A 19,906-nucleotide genomic window follows, 5' to 3' on the forward strand; every position below is an offset into this window, starting at 1 on the left:
ATATCGTCTTTGCAATTTAGGGCACAGCCCTCGTTTCCTTGCCTTATTTTGTACCCACACAAACTCTCCTACTGAGTAATATTGAAAATTGGCACGGAAATCATAGGCAGCCTTTTGGTGTTTTGAGGCCTTAGCCTGATGTCGTTTCACTGCCTCCACCACAGTAGAGAGGGTATCTGCAGTTCTGCTTACATAATCACTAACCGAAGTGAACTTGTCTTGAGCGGCCACTCCTAGCATCACATCAACAGGCAAGATTATCTCTCGACCAAACAGAACCTTATAGGGTGTGAAGCCGGTGCTAGTGTGAACACTACTCCGATAAGCCATCATGACATACGGCAGCAAAGCATCCCAATTCAATTGATTATCATTTACGAACAGGGACAACATGGACAACAAGGTGCGATTAAATCTCTCGACCAAACCGTCAGACCGAGCATGGTAAGGGGATGTGCGGGTTTTGTTAATATCCAATAACCCACACAGCTCCTTAAACAAATTGGACTCAAAGTTTCTTCCCTGGTCGGAGTGAATACTACGAGGGGCACCGAACCGACACACCCATTCCTCTGCCAAAATACGGCAATGGTGCGAGCCTCCTGGTTGGGCATGGGGAAAGCTTCCGTCCACTTAGAAAAATAATCACCAATAACCAGAACATACTTGCTCCCTTTTGGGGTTTCTGGTAGGGGACCCAGCACATCCAGCGCAATACGTTCATAAGGCCGGGATGGGACTGATGAGGGAACCAGAGGAGCACAAGGGGGCCGCCCCTGATCTTTACGGGATGCACAGTCGACACACTCCCTGCACCACTTCTTCACATCCCCAAACCAACCGACCCAATAAAAGCGATCCTTTACTTTCGCCTGCAATTTCTGAATCCCCAAATGCTGATGGCAAATGGTGATGGCATTATGTAACATGGCCAAAACAGCTGACACCATTGACCTAGGCAACACAACTTGAACCCTAGAGGCTGCATCAGAATTGGGGGGTGGGACACGAACCAACCGGCGATCCTGTATGTGAAGTTGGTCCCATACAGGGGCGTATTTCCTCAGACCTGGCTTGCCCTGCAGGTCTACCTGCCCCGCTCCAACACCCCCTTTAAGTTGAAGGATTTGCCTAATGTCTTCATCCTCCTGCTGAGCCTGAGCCAATTCATCCCCTAAATCTAACTCAGGGGACCCTCGCTCCGACTGCACGTACTGACGTGGTTGGCACCTGCTGTATGGGCGGAAACTCAGCAGCTACCGGCAGGGCACGAGCCCCCTCCAGGAAGGCTGGCAGCCGAGACAAAGCATCTGCATTAATATGTTGTTTTCCAGGGCGATGGACAATTTTATAATTAAAATTAGCCAGCTGCTCCACCCACCGAGCTAGCTGCCCCTCTAAACCCTGGTCTACGCTAGAGAACAAAAACACCACCTCTCATCCGTACCTGCAGCCAGTGCCTATCTCGATCATCTTGATGACATCTTCTGCTGTGGACATGCACACCTCCCGCAGGCCCACCACCTGAACCTGCTGCCGCTCATCCTCCAGAACACGCAGCTTGGCCTTCTTATTCAGCAGGTCGTACACCTGAATCCACAAGCAAATGTCACTTGAAGCCAGGATATCATGACAATAGAAAGTCCATTACATTTGATGACAAAGGTTTTAAATAGAGATTTGGAGGCCGGAGAGCCTATGATTGTTACCTTGCCATTGTAAATCTCAAAGAAGCTGACATAGGGACAAAGATCCAGACTTGCATATCTCCTCTGGCTCAGAAGGGTAAAGACATCCTGGGCTGAAATGTAGAAAAGTGCAGCAATTTATTCACAATGGGCATGAAACAAGGTGGGAAAAATGCTTCAGATTAATTTCTATTCAGTGATCCAAATGTTAAATCTCCACACCTCAAACCCTAACCCAAATAAAATCAATAATATATATATTTTTGTATATTTAGGAGTCTGTGGAATGGACAGCTGCAAGCTACTGGGGAGAATTGTGGTCCTACCTGCCAAGGCGTAGATGCCTTTAGCGTTGTTCTGCTGCTTCCCAGTGAAATCACCACCCATTGTCTGGGGGACAAAAAGAGCTATATTAGAAAACACATTTTAAAATATGGTGTACAGAACAGTGCGAAAGTCCTTTTCCAAGGATGATTTTACTCATGTGAAGGTGCGCCTCAAAACATAACTTGCTTCCATCTAAATAAACAAAGCATAAAATGATGCACCATTTTGGACTAATCTGCATATTGCATATTGTGAGACTTACATGAGTCTTTCCACTTCCTGTCTGGCCGTAGGCAAAACATGTCGCCATGGCACCTTCAAAAATGGCCTGGACCAAAGGTTTGGCTGTGAACCTGAAGGAAAGAAATGGTCATTTATGTGTAATGTAATGACTTCATCCTCGAGTCCAAGAGGTGCAGCTTATCTTTGCCATCTCACACAGAAAACCTGGGATCAGATCTGGTGTCTTGCATGAGATCAGATCTGGTGTCTTGCATGACAAAAGGTAAGATAAGGTAACTACCTGTAGACCAAGTCATTGGTGGTGGTCTCATCAAAGGAGTAGTCAAATTGGAACGCCTGGTTGTCCAGGTACTTGGTGAGGTCCACCTTCTGTTTTGGCTCATGGACCAGAAGACTACCGTTCCCGGGTACAGAGACCACGTCGATCACCTTCTTAGTGACCTCTGGATAAGAAAACGAGAAAGTCAAGTGGAAATACAAATTCAGTTCTGGGATTTCCAAATTGCAGACACAATGCGTTTCCTTCCAAACCAAAAGACAGTTAACTATTCTTGGACAAAACTATGTCATTAGTCACTTGCCTTGCTTGTTGAGTGGCCGCTTGCGAACGCACACACAAATCTTGTGAGTTTCAACCTGTACAAAAGCAAAGAGTGTGAATGTGAAAGTGTTATGCTAATTTACAGTGAAGACAAACAAAAGCTGTGCCCATCTAAAATGGCAAAAGCCAACGAAGCTGTCCAAGTGAAAATGTACCAAGCTCTCTCAAATGAGACATTCGCTGTGAAAGTTTCAGTGTCACTTTGTCACAGCTCACATCTGTGCTTATTGTGTCCGTCAGCATTCAGTTCAGCACAGCCAGACTGGCACACGTGTCTTACCAGTCCAGTCTTACCAGGTCAGTGGGCTCAACATGGCATGATGACAGTGCAACCAGACTGGCACACGTGTCTTCAGTCCAGTCTTACCTAGAGCTGTGCATCTTCACTGATCTCACGATTCGATTATACAAGTCTACGATTCGATGATGCATCACTTTTTCCGCAATACATGATTTATCTTTTCTCACTTTCTTTTTTCTCACTGTGTGGCTACTTTTAAAATAAAAGTGCATTTGGAATTGCATTGTATTATGATCCATAATTAAAATAAACAACTGCATGTACTTACATTCTATTTTATTTGATTATAAAAAATAAATAAATATATATATATATATATATATATATATATATATATATATATATATTTTTTTAATAATCGATTTTTGATATTTGTTAATCAATGCAGAATCGTGCACGTGACGTCCGCATCGCGATGCATCTCTGAATCGATTATTTTCGGCAGCTCAAGTCTTACCAGGTCAGTGGGTTCAACATGGCATGACAGTACAACCAGACTGGCACACGCGTCTTCAGTCCAGTCTTACCAGGTCAGTGGCTGAGAGGGGGGTTATTTCCAGGGTCTCTCTGAATTCTTCGATCATCTGGTAGAATTTCTGGTTGGGTCGAGTAGCCTCTCCAAACTACAGGAGACAAAAACAAAATGTAGACATCCAAGGAACTTGTCTTCTCACCTGCCATCGTTGTGCATACCACCACTTCCTTTCAACTGGACAAGGACAGAAAGACAGAAGAATGAGAAAGAAAACTATAATCTCACCTTTCCCTTCTTGGTCCAGGGTCCAGGAGGGTCCAGGGGCTTAGCAACACTAGATACTCTTTTGTTCCCCTTGTTTAGCTCCTGGGCGGCCACAGTTCTCCTTCTGCCTGAAGTGCACAGAGATATTATCCAACATTATCATCCTTAGAAATAAAGAGGTTGATGATATAAGGGAGAAGTTAAAATTAACATCTACGGATTCAAAATATGAATCCTACTAATGAGGTCTTCTTTACTCAGAAACTTATGATGAAAATGATCTTGTCAGGTCTGTATCAGTGAACAGGTCGGGATCTTCCCTTCTTCATTGTGTACTGCTCTGTGTATAGAAGCATTCTCAATATGATCTATGTCAGTGATACTCAACCCGAGGCTCTAGAGCTACATGCTCATTTATGGGTAGTTGTGGCTCTTTTAAGTCCTACAAAAGAGAAAAAAAAGCATTGTCCGCAGAATTAATCAATATTTCATTCTCAAGTCTTCGTGTCCCTGCTCCCTCCTCCCCCACATCCCCCTGCTCTCCCTCCCCATCTCTCTCCTCCCCCACATTTCCATCCCCTTCTCTTTCTGTCACTCATGATTGTTCAATCATGTTGTCATTATTACTACTGCAATTGCCATTGTGTCAGCTAGATTAAGCTAGACATATTCTCTGTGAAGTCCTCTTGAGACATGCTATACAAATAAACTTGACTAGGGGAAAATGCAGCCGTTTGCTTTGTGCTTCACAATTCAAAGAGGTCCAATTTGCAGCAGCATCACGAAACAAAGCACCCAAGGTTCAGTACAGACTTTCTGAAAGGTGCAGAGCTGAAGAGCTGGTGAGACTCAAACTGAACCAAACTGGTTTCAGGGAGGAAAGGGACCAAAGGGTTTTTGGATTGTAGCTCTTGGAAAAAAATGGCTCCCGAGTAGGGCAAGGTTTGAGTACCACACATCTATGTAATCCTGTTGATTAAAAACGACGACAGTATGAAGGCGCTTTGTGTGTGAAATACACTACTGACCTGTGACTACAGGCAGAGGAGGCAGACGTTTGGCCACCTCATTTTCTTTGCTGACCTCACTGAGGGAAGCCAGCGCCGACTGCTTGGCCTCGTCCCTCCTGCGCTGCAGGTTAGGAACGGCTGCGTGGAGGAAGGACAGTGCAGTTTAGAGTGGTTACACAAATGAAACCAGCTGATGTTTCAACAGAGTTCAAATGATTTGGGCATCATCACATAGGAAAGACAGTGGGAAAGCAGTTGTACGGGGCAGAAAACACCCTGCGAAGAAGACGTGGAGAATGGAGTGGACATATACAGTACACAAAACCATAAACCATTCTGTTAAGATCTAATGTAATCCAGGTAATAAATTAAATAAGTAAGTTTGGTGTTTCGGAGCAAATTCAAATGTGGATTTATTTTTCCTACAAAGCCTTCGGAAGAGCCAGTACTAGGGGTGCACCAATCACGTTTTTTGCCACCGATCACCGATGGGAAATATCTGCCCAACCGATCATCGCCCGATCACCGATTACCGCTCACCGATATATAAACTCCTCAAAGAAAGTTTGGAAACATTATTTTAGGTCGATTATTTCTCCCCTTTAATAATACCAATTGGCATTGTATTTTATATCGTTGGAAGGCCTGATTAGTGATAGGGCTTTTTTTTTTTTTAAAGGGGGGGGGGGGGGGGGGGGGTTTTAATATAAAAAAATTGCCGGTCGCCGATCGCATATTTGAGGTCCATATCGGCTGATACAGATTGCTTGCCGATCAGTGAACCCCTAGCCAGTACCAACCAGCCTTCAGAAGAGCCGGTACCAACCAGAGTTTGTGAGGACTTGTGCAGGAGGGACCTCGGGGTAGAGAGTCTCTGGGTCTGGCTGAGCGCTGTGAGCAGACTCTGGGGTGGGGACTGCTGCAGCAGCAGGGGCAGCAGGGGCAGGGACCTGGAAGAGACACGTCTGCCTGGCAGCCTGAGAGCGTCCTTCCTTCTTGGCAGTGGTAACTACAGGCACAACAAGTCAAATAGCTGCAAAGTGAGTCATGGTGGCATTGGTGGCTGGTAGTGATGTTACGTCCCGACACCGAAGCTCGCAAGCATGGACCTCTACTCGCTAGGCAGCTGTATCGAGCCATGGTGCCGAGACTCCCGTTGGTCCAGGAAAAGTCACTATGTCACATAATGCTGTATTTGGTTTGACAGCTTGACGCACTCACACTGTGTCAAACCAAGCACACAGTCCCCCAAAACCCAAGCAGGCTACGGTACATACTTTACCAAAATACATAAATCTGTATTTGTACCAGGCCGATGTGAAAATGACATGTTAAGTCGTTCTTTTTTGTATAGTACATTTCAGAAACATAACAGCAGCTTAAAATACTTTATAACAGAAATAGACTTATAGATATGGAGTTAGAGGGGGCAAATAACCCGGTCCAACACGAGTGCTAGCAATAATAGCAATAATGGAGCGTCTGCGTGTTGGTTGCACTACATTTATTTGTCCAGCAGATGTCGTACATGTGTGCCATGTCATTTGAGGCTTCAAGTAGCTTCATTTGGCCATCACTTAGTGGCTGCTTCAATGTTTAGTCCATGTCAGAAACTTGCTAACCAGCATTTCTCTGGGGTTAAAAGCCTCGTCCAAACTCCTTGAAACCAAACCCAAGTGCACAATAGAAAGACAGCCTGACAAATCCCAAGTGAGCAGAAGCAAAAGGTTTGCCATTCAGAGCCTTATTCAGAGAACAACGTTACTTTTTTTTTAAATCCCATTTCAATTGTGCCACGGGGTGCAAACGTAAATTTTTGTCAATTTAAAAAGGTAACTTTGCATGTCAAGAAAGTCACCGTCGTCAAACTGAAACGTAAGGGTTAGTTTCGTATAAAAACTACACAGCTCGTGGAATTGATTTTAGTGCTACATAGCCACTAAAATCTCAAGTTCATGACAATTTACGTTTGCACCCCGTGGCACAATTCAAACGGAATCAAAAGTAGCAACGTTATTCTCCGTTCACCGCCATTCATATTTTTTCAGCACTGATCCAGGGAGAAAAGCAGGAAGCGCCGTTCACTTCGTCTCTATCCACCTTATTTTTGAATGCCCCACTGTAAAAAAATAATTGTGGATACAAGGTCCGGTTTAACGCGACTCATTGTTGCAGCTTGCCATTTCCTTTGTTATATAGTAGGGTCATCTGGGGCACTTCCGTGACCGTGGAGAGCGAAGGTCCGTTTCTCAATGGATTTGTCATCTAGGAGGGTTAATAAACAAATTTAGCCGGGGTGTATTTTTAAACTAGAACGACCGCAACGCGGACTTATGCCTCCGCCATTAGTTCATTCTGGAGTCCAAATCGCCATTTGAGGCAAATTGGAAGAGATTCCGTCAAGGCGCTCCTGTGATGTTGCATTACAGAGCTTGGAAATTGGGTGTGTGAGAGGTCACAGTGACCTTGAACTTTGACCACCAAAATGTAATCAGTTCATCCTTGAGTCCAAGTCGATGTTTGAGACAAGTTTGATTAAATTCCGTCAAGGCATTCCTGAGATATCGCGTTAACAAGCTTGAAAATGGCGTTGGAGAGCTCACCTTGACCTTTGACCTTTGACCACCAAAATCTAATCAGTTCATCCTTGACTCCAAGTCGATGTTTGAGACAAGTTTGATTAAATTCCGTCAAGGCATTCCTGAGATATCGCATTAACAAGCTTGAAAATGGCGTTCGAGAGGTCACAGTGACCTTGACCTTTGACCTTTGACCACCAAAATCTAATCAGATCATCCTTGAGTCTAAGTCGATGTTTGAGGCAAATTTGATGAAATTCCGTCCAGGCGTTCCTCAGATATCGCGTTAACAAGCTTGAAAATGGCATTCGAGAGGTCACAGTGACCTTGACCTTTGATCTTTGACCACCAAAATCTAATCAGATCATCCTTGAGTCTAAGTCGATGTTTGAGGCAAATTTGATGAAATTCCGTCCAGGCGTTCCTCAGATATCGCGTTAACAAGCTTGAAAATGGCGTTCGAGAGGTCAAAGTGACCTTGACCTTTGACCACCAAAATCTAATCAGATCATCCTTGAGTCTAAGTCGATGTTTGAGGCAAATTTGATGAAATTCCGTCCAGGCGTTCCTCAGATATCGCGTTAACAAGCTTGAAAATGGCGTTCGAGAGGTCACAGTGACCTTGACCTTTGACCTTTGACCACCAAAATCTAATCAGATCATCCTTGAGTCTAAGTCGATGTTTGAGGCAAATTTGATGAAATTCCGTCCAGGCGTTCCTCAGATATCGCGTTAACAAGCTTGAAAATGGCGTTCGAGAGGTCACAGTGACCTTGACCGTTGACCTTTGACCACCAAAATGTAATCAGATCATCCTTGAGTCTAAGTCGATGTTTGAGGCAAATTTGATGAAATTCCTTCCAGGCGTTCCTCAGATATCGCGTTAACAAACATCATACGGACGGACGGACAGCCGTACGGACAGCCGTACGGACGGACGTACGTACGGACAACCCGGATCCATAATGCCTCCGGCCTGGCTATCGCCGGCGGAGGCATAAAAAGGCGGGGAAAATATTTGAGAGACCAAAATCCAAAATGGCTGCTGTGGAAATGAACTTTTTAATGGTTTGACCTACAATGATGCACAATACATGGTTTCAGAGCTTATTCTGGTCAAGGAATACATATTTGGTGTTTATATAATGATTTGACTTACTTTTGACCTTCAAATCCAAGATGGCTGCCAATTTTGAGCTCTAAAAGGCAGTTTTTTCAAAATCGTCATAGAGCCTTCATATTAGGCTTGAATGACAGGTCTTCTCATGATGAGTTGAATAATATACAGTATAAGTACACAGAAGTAATCTCTGAGGTCATTAAAGTCAATGTTTGTGTGTAAACAACAGTTGCTGATTTGCGGTTTCCCATTAAATAGGGTAGGCTACTGAGAATATGGTGTCCAGTTCATCCCATCACATTTTCATAATGAACCAAAAACAATTTTGCACTATAGCCTAACATAAAATAGTATTCTGTATGCAAAGCTAGCAAGGTTAGTTGCTTGAGCTGAATTTAAAGGTCAACTCAAAACAAACAATGAAATTAACTTTGAAATTAAAACTGAATCCTAGGCTACTAAATTTCATCAGCACACAGTAAAGGAAACTTGTCTTTGAACTCAGCTGACTGTCTAGTCCTAATCCCTGTTGTGCAATGTCCCTTTTCAGTGAAGTTTTAGTTTTTGTTAAGAGTATGGACTTTTAATCTTGACCTTGTTGGTAGGCAATGGCCCTTTTTCAGTCAAGCATTTTCAGATTAGCTCAGTCAGTCTGTGAAGCAGTCAGTGTCAGCACTTGCGCGAGCTCGCTTTTTCTCTAACTAATGTTAACATTACACACTTTAAGACACTTTGTTTGAGGATATAAAAGGAGGTACGGTGGTGTAGTGGTAAGCACTATCGCCTCACAGCTCGAAGGTCGTGGGTTCGATTCCCACCTGGGACGATGTGAACACTGAAGGAATGCGTGCCCGTCCGCATGTCCTCGAGTGCCCACCGCCCGGGTGGGGTCGTCAAAAGGGCCTTTCTGTGTGGAGTTTGCATGTTCTCCCCGTGCCTCCCGGGGGTTTCCTTCATATAGGAACCCCCTTCACCAAAAACATGCAATATCCTGGTTGCTAATGTGGTTCCTCCTCTGGTCGTTAAGGGCGCCTGTTCAGAGGGAGGGGAACTGGTTGGAATAGTGTGAACCTCCCACGTGCTATGTCCTACCGGTGAAGCTTCCCCTGTCAGGTGAAAAGAAGCGGCTGGCTAACTGCCCATGTCTCGGAGGAAGCATGGAGCCAGTTTCGGCTCTCCCCAGATCGGCAGAGGGTGGAGTAGCAACCAGGATAAAGAAATTACGTTAGCACTAATGGGGGATAAAAATGGGATTAAAAAATCGGGGGGGGGGGGGGATATATTAAAAAAAAAAAAAAAACTTTGTTTGAGGATATCAACGTTATTCACTAGTCTAAAGATAGTTCTACCATCAAGAACATATAAAACAAAAGCAAAAACAATTTTTATTTGCAGAAGTCATCATTGATATTTGGTGTTAGCTAACGTTAGGTAACGTTATTATTTTTAGCTAAAGTTAATGTTATCTGTCTCCACACTTCTGTCAACTGACATATGCATTTGCTTTTGAAAATAAACAGCGTATAACAGCAATATAATATAACAGTAATATAATAGCGAGTTGCTTTCCCTCCCAATGAAAGACAAAGCACACAATGTCCTATGAATGTGTCCTAAAATGTGACAAGCCTTGCAAGCCCACCGATACAATAAATCAAGGCAAATGGGACAGCTTACAATTAAAAGCCCAAGACTGGTCAGGAGTTGATAAATTTGATGATGTTTACACCACCACCTCCTGGGAAGATGGGCCAACCAATCGGTACATGCATTCGTCATGTTATATTTCTATTTAATCTTCAGTTATGCTTAAGCAAGCCAGGCTGTTTATTTTCAAAAGCAAATGCATATGTCAGTTGACAGAAGTGTGGAGACAGATAATATTAACTTTAGCTAAAAATAATAACGTTACCTAACGTTAGCTAACACCAAATATCAATGATGACTTCTGCAAATAAAAATAGTTTTTGCTTTTGTTTTATATGTTCTTGATGGTAGAACTATCTTTAGACTAGTGAATAACGTTGATATCCTCAAACAAAGTGTCTTAACACATTGAGTGCCACAGCGCTTCAGTAAAATTGTCTGGAGCCTGTGCCAGATTCACTTCCATTCAGTTGAAAACAGCTATAGAATTTTTTCTATTATGGCTATATTAACGGGGCTGGACTTTAATGAAACATTGAACACTCCTGCTTCTTCCAAAGAAGAAATTTTGTTTCTAGACAGTTCCATTATGAAATGACAGCCTCTCAAAAAAGTGCACTTTCAAGGGTTTTCTGTCGTTTTTTTTAACTTTCCAAGATATAGTCCCTTTTATGAATACCTTTTGCACTCTAATTTCGAGCACATTCACTGACTCTGGCTGGTGTTTTCTGATGTGGTGGCGTGTGGGCGTGTGGTGTGGTTTCTGTGCAGCCCCTCTCCTCCCCCCCCCCCCCCCCCCCCTTCTCCCCCTCTGAGCTGCGGGCTCCTCCCACACGCACAGAGTTTGTTTTCTCGACTCCGTTTTTGCCCCGGACAGATCCCAGCGTCCATCAAGGAAATGATGCGCGCTGGCAAACGCGACTGAACGAAAAGGCTTGGCCGTTCGGCTTCGGATGCTGGCTTTCTAGGAAATCGTGTGGAGATAGATAGAAGCATAAGAGCTCAGTTGTGAGCGCGGATGCAGCCGAGCCCACTCTCCGCTGTAGACAGAGCAATATATACGGCTCTGGCAGAAAGCATGCATCGGTTTCCACTTTGATCACGGCTTTCTCCGCTGTCTCCTGTACAAAGTAAAGGATCTGAGGTGGGTGGAGCAGCTCCTGTGACGATGTTTAAGGTGGCGCCGTGTGATCCCTTGAAGGGATTCATGCTCACTGGCTAGGTACGACCTTAAACAGCAGAATTATGGAATAATATGAATTATGATTTTAGGACGTCCACAGACGTCCTTGGCACTCCTCGTTACTTTTTTTTAGGACGTCCACAGACGTCCTTGGCACTCAATGTGTTAAAGTGTGTAATGTTAACATTAGTTAGAGAAAAAGCGAGCTCGCGCAAGTGCTGACACTGACTGCTTCACAGACTGACTGAGCTAATCTGAAAATGCTTGACTGAAAAAGGGCCGTTGCCTACCAACAAGGTCAAGATTAAAAGTCTATACTCTTAACAAAAACTAAAACTTCACTGAAAAGGGACATTGCACAACAGGGATTAGGACTAGACAGTCAGCTGAGTTCAAAGACAAGTTTCCTTTACTGTGTGCTGATGAAATTTAGTAGCCTAGGATTCAGTTTTAATTTCAAAGTTAATTTCATTGTTTGTTTTGAGTTGACCTTTAAATTCAGCTCAAGCAACTAACCTTGCTAGCTTTGCATACAGAATACTATTTTATGTTAGGCTATAGTGCAAAATTGTTTTTGGTTCATTATGAAAATGTGATGGGATGAACTGGACACCATATTCTCAGTAGCCTACCCTATTTAATGGGAAACCGCAAATCAGCAACTGTTGTTTACACACAAACATTGACTTTAATGACCTCAGAGATTACTTCTGTGTACTTATACTGTATATTATTCAACTCATCATGAGAAGACCTGTCATTCAAGCCTAATATGAAGGCTCTATGACGATTTTGAAAAAACTGCCTCAAAATTGGCAGCCATCTTGGATTTGAAGGTCAAAAATAGGTCAAATCATTATATAAACACCAAATATGTATTCCTTGACCAGAATAAGCTCTGAAACCATGTATTGTGCATCATTGTAGGTCAAAGCATTAAAAAGTTCATTTCCACAGCAGCCATTTTGGATTTTGGTCTCTCAAATATTTCCCCCGCCTTTTTTAAAAATACACCCCGGCTAAATTTGTTTATTAACCCTCCTAGATGACAAATCCATTGAGAAACGGACCTTCGCTCTCCATGGTCACGGAAGTGCCACAGATGACCCTACTAATACTCGGCTGCAGACCCAAATTATAAACCGGAAGCTGGAGTCAGTTATAAAAAAGTTATAAATATAGTCACGTTATAAACAACTAACCAACGCTGCGGGTCCGTATGGAAACAGTGTTACTCGAAACGGTTAAAAGTTAAATCAATTTGGTCATTCAGTGGCATTTTACTGCCATGTAAAGTAACTATTACGCTAGCCGTTAGCATTAGCCACAGTAGGCGACTACCCACAACGCATTACATTATCCCAGCACCCGAACGAGACGGCTAAACGTTTTTTTTTGTCAAGTTAAAACAGTGTAAAAATGACACCGGAAGCGGAAGAAGCACCCATCAGGCATCATGGCAGCTAGAAATAAGGTGGATAAGAGCAAAGAAAGTTTTACTGTATAATGTTACTTGTTCTAATCAGCCACAATTGAAAGCAGAGCAAAGGGGAAAAACAGTGCCACCTGATCCCATTAACAAAAAGGTGTGATTAAGGAAGGAGATTGATTTGAGGACAGAGGGACATGCAGGACATGCCGACCTGTCTCTTTAGCTGGGGTGGCTGATGGCGCAGAGGCTTTTGGAGGAAAACGAGCAGTTAGGAGAAAGACAATTTGAACATGTGACCAATATAGACAAATAATGGCATGAATTTACATACAGGAGGGAGGGGCAGGGATCCTGGAGGAACGCAGTCGACCCTCAAACTTCTATTGAAGAGACAAACAGAAACAGAAAGGGATTATCATTCACTTTGCTACGTGTGCTTCTCCAACAACTCATTCTCTACAGCTCTGCAGGCCCAGTTGTCAAGATAACGTTGGGCGTGTTTACGATGGAAAATATCTTCTAATAGATCATTAGATCAATCAGCTAAACGCTATAAAACCTTTTCAAACATTTCATTGCAGGAGGATGTTTTCTTTGGTGCGTTTGATTTTAAGATGAAAATGAAGGGACACATTTTATTAATATTCAATCTGGTCGTTTTTCATCCATAATAAGATTTTACATCAGTAATGGAAAATAAAAGATTGAATATTATACAGTATGTCCCTTCATTTTCATCTTAAAATCAAACATACCAAAGCGTGTTAACTTTACAGAGCCGTAGGGTCCCGACCCATAGTTTGGGAAACACTGGCTTAGAAGCTCCCATAGCAAAACAGGCCAGACTGGTTAGTGGTCACCGGTCGTCTGTTCTCATATCCAGGTCAAAACTATGGCCAATATCACTATTGAAATACAGTGATTATCAAAGATGCACAAGTCAGATCAAGTTTGATGTGGTCGATCCAGCATCCTTTATATTGATACTGGAGACGACAACGTTGTATTTAGCGGTTGTTGTAGTTTGGGCCTTGTGTGGAGTCATTATCACCAAAGGTTATGCCAAATTCCACCGCAGGTGCAGGTGTGCTGCTCACCAGTGTCACATGATCAGAGCCACAACAGCTGCAGGTGTGCTGCTCACCATAGTGTCACATGATCAGAGTCACAGCAGCTGCAGGTGTGCTGCTCACCATAGTGTCACATGATCAGAGTCACAGCAGGTGTAGGTGTGCTGCTCAGTCACCATAGAGTCACATGATCAGAGTCACAGCAGCTGCAGGTGTGCTGCTCACCATAGTGTCACATGATCAGTGTCACAGTAGGTGCAGGTGTGCTGCTCACCATAGTGTCACATGATCAGAGCCACAGCAGCTGCAGGTGTGCTGCTCACCATAGTGTCACATGATCAGAGCCACAGCAGCTGCTCACCATAGTGTCACATGATCAGAGTCACAGCAGCTGCAGGTGTGCTGCTCACCATAGTGTCACATGATCAGCGCCACAGCAGCTGCAGGTGTGCTGCTCACCATAGTGGCACATCAGAGTTGCTGCAGCATTACTACATGCAACATTGGGGAGTTGACGGTGACACGTCGGGAAGAAGAGAAACAAGGGAAAAAATAGCAAGTTCTGATTCTGAGCAATTTAGCTATTCATAGAATTCCCATGATGTCACAAGCATTTTCCTACCAATATGGCACTACAATACTCACAGCTCATTGGCTGTTTGTGTCATTTGATTGTAAGCACCTGTTAATTGATTACAATCACCGGTTACTTACCTAATCCTACCAAAATGGCCGTGTGGTGATTTAACAGAATACTATCAATAATCACTTGAACAAAACTTTGGTCAAAATATAAGACAGGGTTATGTGGTTGATTTGACTTTCAATGACTTTTCAAGCACTTGGTTAAACAATGTCAAGGTATTCCAGTACTTGATCCCCACACACACACACAAAATCCAAGTACTTCAAGGACCTTATATGAACCACCACTCAGAAAATCCAAATATTTTGGGATGAAAAAGGTGACAAGTCACCTAAAGTTGACTAGTTAGTTTTGCATCCCTGTAAATTGCACTTGCCTTCGGTGGGGGAGGTGTGGCGGTTTTGGCAGTGACAGAGTTGATGTGGTTCACCAGCTCTGGATTGAGTGCACACAGCTCTGACACTTCAACCTGCACAACAAAGAGACACATGGCTCATCACCGTCTTACAATAATGGCAGCGACTGGTCAATTAGCCTTTTTCACTTCCCATCCAAGTCACCCATTTTGTGTCTAAAAGGCAGGAAGCAACACAGGTGCAAGCAAAACATTAACGAGGGCCTCGGGCACTGGCTCACCTAAATGGATTGTAAGTTGGAAACCCTCATGGCCTAAATGGCCTGCATTTATATAGCGCTTTTAACCAACTCCCTGCCTTTTAGACACAAAATGGGTGAATTGGGTGGGAAGTGAAAAGGGCGATATATAATCTATAAACTATAACGTTATGGTCTAGGACTGGCCCTGAAGTATACCAGGTGAGGTCAACATCGTCAATATTTCAAAGTGAAGGGCTTTCTCAGTAGGCAGTCACTGGCAGGACTAGTGAATTGATTGATTGATTTTATTTGGTGAATGTCAACAAAACAGGGCACAAATACAGAAACAGAAAATCACAGAGGATAAAAACACAATAAAGCCATAGGCTTATTTCCATTGCGGTCCTCATAATGTAAGTGTGCTCTTCATACTGTGAATGTTTGTTAGCCCTGACTGAATCATTCAATCAAGTATATTTAAAAAGTAAATAGAGAGGTGGGTCAACTATCCAAGGTGATAGTTTATCCACCTCGTTTACCCTCATTGATTTATAGAACTAGGTGATCTGAAAATAGGGCAGTAAACAGAGGTGGGTAAACTAAACTGCGTACTTCCTCCACTACGCCCCTGCTGCTGTTCTAAAGTACACCGTCACTGGCAGGCTCCTCTTCCTCCACTACGCCCCTGCTGCTGTTCTAAAGTACACCGTCACTGGCAGGCTCCTCTTCCTCCACTACGCCCCTGCTGCTGTTCTAAAGTACACCGTCACTGGCAGGCTCCTCTTCCTCCACTATGACCCTGCTGCTGTTCTAAAGTACACCGTCACTGGCAGGCTCCTCTTCCTCCACTACGCCCCTGCTGTTGCTGTTCTAAAGTACACCGTCACTGGCAGGCTCCTCTTCCTCCACTACGGCCCTGCTGCTGCTGTTCTAAAGTACACCGTCACTGGCAGGCTCCTCTTCCTCCACTACGCCCCTGCTGCTGTTCTAAAGTACACCGTCACTGGCAGGCTCCTCTTCCTCCACTACGCCCCTGCTGCTGTCCGGCTCCTCTTGTTGGAGAAACTCACCTCCTTCCCACGAGTCATGTTCCTCTCGTGCCACTCCACCATGACGGTGGAGTTGGAGGCATCAACGGATTTGACCGACTTGATGGTGGCCGGATGCACTCGACCTGGTTTACACACAAAACAAAGCGCCAGTCAAGACGTTATTCGTGACAAGTCAACGACGTTATTAGGCGATAGAGGAGAGGACAAGAGACAGCTCACCGTCACTCCGACTGATCTGCACCGAAAGGCCGATGAGAAGTCGTGAAAGGCTGCTGCTCGCTTCCATCTCAGCCGCTTGGAAAGATCAGTTAGCTAAAACGGTGAAACTCGCTAACGACGTTAGCTAGCCGAAGACAGAAGTATGTCGCGCTATCTCGGTCGCCGTATGTTGCTTCCTTCGAGACGAGAGCAGCACTAAAATCTTAAATTCGTATCATTTATATAAGGTGTGTGTTTCTCGAACTAACAAATTACGGCGAAGAGAAGAAACCGCCACCGCTGTTTTAAATCATGGATCATCAATGACGCTTTTTCCGGGTGTGGACGAATCTGCGCCTGCGCTTCAGTCGTCTTCTTCTTTAGTGTTTTATGGCGGTTGGCAACCAACTTAAAGGTGCATTACCGCCACCAACTGGACTGGATTGTGGAACAGGGGATTCAAAACGAAACAAAACAAACAAACCAAAACAACTACTCTTAAATTATTGTGTCTACCCCAATTTCTTTAAGAAACTTAATAACATGCATATAAATGCTACCTGCTGTTTTCCCTAATAAACCTGGCAACGAAAAATCTTGATGTTTTGCCATTCTCAATGCCTGAAACATAGTATTCCTTTCTGTATCGTATTTCCTACAGTGTAAAAGTATGTGTTCAACAGTTTCTGGTTCGCTACAGTGTATACATTTCCCATCAGGGTGCTTGCCTATTTTATGTAATGTATGATTGAGAGCTGTGTGACCTATTCTTAAACGGGTGATAATGCTTTCTTCCCTTCGTTTCCAACCCACCCTCCTTCCAGCTCCAACCTGCCTTTGTATGTTATATAGATGTCTACCAGTTTCTTGACCATCCCAGTACTCCTGCCATACTGACTGCACATATGTTCTAATGAATGTCTTGACTTCAGCTTTACTTAATGGAATGTTTATATCTACCTGTTTGATTCTTAATGCTTGTTTGGCTAAGATATCCACCTGCTCATTCCCCTCCACACCAACATGAGCAGGGACCCAAAGGTAGCGTGTAGCTATGCCCTTCATCTCCAACCTGTACATAATATTGAATATTTCATTGATGATATCTGTTCTGAATGCTGATCTGCCGGATTGTATGCTTTGTAGTGATGAAAAACTATCAGATGCAATAACTGTGTTGTTTCTTTCTCTCTGCTCCACCCACCTTAATGCCAATATAATTGCCAATAGCTCCGTTGTGTATACTGAAAGATGGTCTGACACCCTTTTCTTAATACAAATCTCACCCTCTGGAATATATACTGCTGCCCCTGCACACCCGGTTTCTGGATCTTTGGAGCCGTCTGTAAATACAAACACTGAGTCTGAATAATGCTGTTCAAAATAGCTCTGGTCATACCATGTTGGAATTTGCTTTGCCTTGTCCTTTAATTCCTGCTGAATGTTGAGGTCTACCTTCGGCAAGGGGAATAACCAGGGAGGAATTGAAGATATTGCAACTGTGGGGCTGTATTGTAATTTACCAATCCTATATGTTCTGCCTCTCCATTACCAACCCATCCTAAACTTGTGATATTTGACTCATTGTGTTCCCAACAGTCCTTCAAAATGCTCTTGGCAGGAGTTGTGTCACTATGACCCTGGAGATGACCCCAGTATGCCAGCATTAACTTCACCCTCCTAATCCTCAGAGGCATGTCCCCCATCTCCACCTGCATTGCTGCCACTGGAGATGTTTTGAAAGATCCACTACAGATTATCAACGCCTGAGCTTGTAACAACTCTAATTTCTTGAGGTTTGACTCTGCTGCTGACATGTAAACTACACACCCATAATCAAAGACACATCTCATGAGTGCCCAGTATATATTTTGTAGTGATGTTCTACTTGCTCCCCACTCCTGTCCAGACAAACATCGGAGTATGTTGATAACCTTTTGACACTTAGCTTTAACTTTATCTAAATTAACTCTCCACGTGAGCTTTTCATCAAACACCAAGAAATCTAATCACTTTTACCTGCTCAAGAGGTTGTTCATACAATTTCAGGGAGATGGGCGCGATTTTATGCCGCCTTGAAAAACAAATTACTTGTGTCGTTGCTACAGACAGTTTGAATCCCCATTTAGCCCTCACCTGGCTCCACAGCTATACAACAGGGAGAAGACAGAGTTGTGGCTAATAGCATATAGCACATGGAAAGATATTACATCTGGGGTTCCACAAGGGGGCGTCATTTCACCTTACCTGTTCCTGTTATATATATGTCCATCCGATCAGTCCTGTTCAATGATACACTTGATATAGGGTATGCTGACGATATAGGGCTGTCCCGTGCCATTAGACTCTCTGACATAGGAACTGATACATCAATAGCAGGTGAAGCAAAGTGGCTTGAGGAATGGGCTGCAGCAAATAACCTGCTTCTCAATGGCAAGAAGTCAATGGAGCTGAGAGTATGCTTCACTAAGGACCCTCCCCAGCCAGCCCCTCTAATCCTCAATGGCCAGGTTGTCCCTGTTGTCACAAGCACAAAATACCTGGGTTTCCACCTGGACAATCAGCTCAGTGGAGATGTTCACTGGGTTTCCACCTGGACAATCAGCTCAGTGGAGATGTTCACTGGGTTTCCACCTGGACAATCAGCTCAGTGGAGATGTTCACGTTTAGGAGGCTGTGAAAAAAGCCTCCAAGCATCTGCATTTCCTCACTGTGATGGCAAGAAATGGGCTCCCTGTAGAAGACCTGGTCGATATCTATAACAAACACACTGATCAGACCATGTCTAGAATATGGGAGTGTACTGCCTGTGGGCTGTACGGCTAAACAACGAGCCACCATGGACAGGGTTCAGAAAAGGGCTGTCAAAATAATGATGAGGTTCAAGGACGTCTCTTTGCATCTTCCTGATCTGCAGACAGGAAGAGAACAGGCCACTGTGAAGCTGATTCAGGACATGATGCAGCCTAACCACCCGCTCCACCACATCCTCCCTCCTAGTAAGAAAGAAAGGACTGGCTGTGTTCTACACAGAGGCAATCAGTTGTCTTTGCCAAAAACCAGAACAAATAGACTGAGAAACTCCACCATCTCTTGTGGCTTCAGGCTTTTTAATGGGCTGTAGCGTTGATTGTATTTTTGATGTTGGGGTCTGTTTTAATAATGCATAATGTATGTGTATTTTTTTTTCTTTTTCGAGTGTACATTCTGCATAATTCAATCATGTATTGCAAGCCAGAATGATTAAACTCAAACTCAAAACTCAAAACTTACTAGCCCAGTTTTCCACTTCAAGTACTGCCTTTTGTGTATTTTCTTATTAACATAAGATACATTACGGCCTCTTATCCAGATAGCACCATCATCCGCATACAAAGACTTACCTACACTTTCCTGAACCCGAGAAAAGATATCATGGATCATTACATTAAATAACACTGGACTACATACACTTCCTTGTGGTGTTCCATTCT

The 19,906-nt window shown here is 43.7% G+C and overlaps 1 protein-coding gene across 1 annotated transcript; it reads right to left on the minus strand.

Annotated features, from left to right (window-relative positions):
* Window positions 1–720: 720 nt before the first annotated feature.
* On the minus strand, window positions 721–16,588 carry LOC310797408 (kinesin-like protein KIF2C; the record flags this gene model as incomplete). Its single annotated transcript, XM_083659777.1, has 15 exons — window positions 16,455–16,588; window positions 16,254–16,357; window positions 14,963–15,055; window positions 13,202–13,250; window positions 5,736–5,918; window positions 4,928–5,047; window positions 3,921–4,027; window positions 3,688–3,783; window positions 2,840–2,894; window positions 2,539–2,701; window positions 2,278–2,368; window positions 2,015–2,078; window positions 1,710–1,801; window positions 1,448–1,590; window positions 721–739 (listed from the first exon to the last, which is right to left on the minus strand). Exons 1-15 carry the CDS (start codon window positions 16,519–16,521, stop codon window positions 721–723), a joined length of 1,446 nt encoding a protein of 481 aa, XP_083515903.1. The 5' UTR covers window positions 16,522–16,588.
* Window positions 16,589–19,906: the final 3,318 nt, after the last annotated feature.

Source organism: Poromitra crassiceps (assembly GCF_964638095.1).
Source record: "Poromitra crassiceps genome assembly, chromosome: 23".
In the NCBI taxonomy this organism is placed as follows: domain Eukaryota; kingdom Metazoa; phylum Chordata; class Actinopteri; order Beryciformes; family Melamphaidae; genus Poromitra; species Poromitra crassiceps.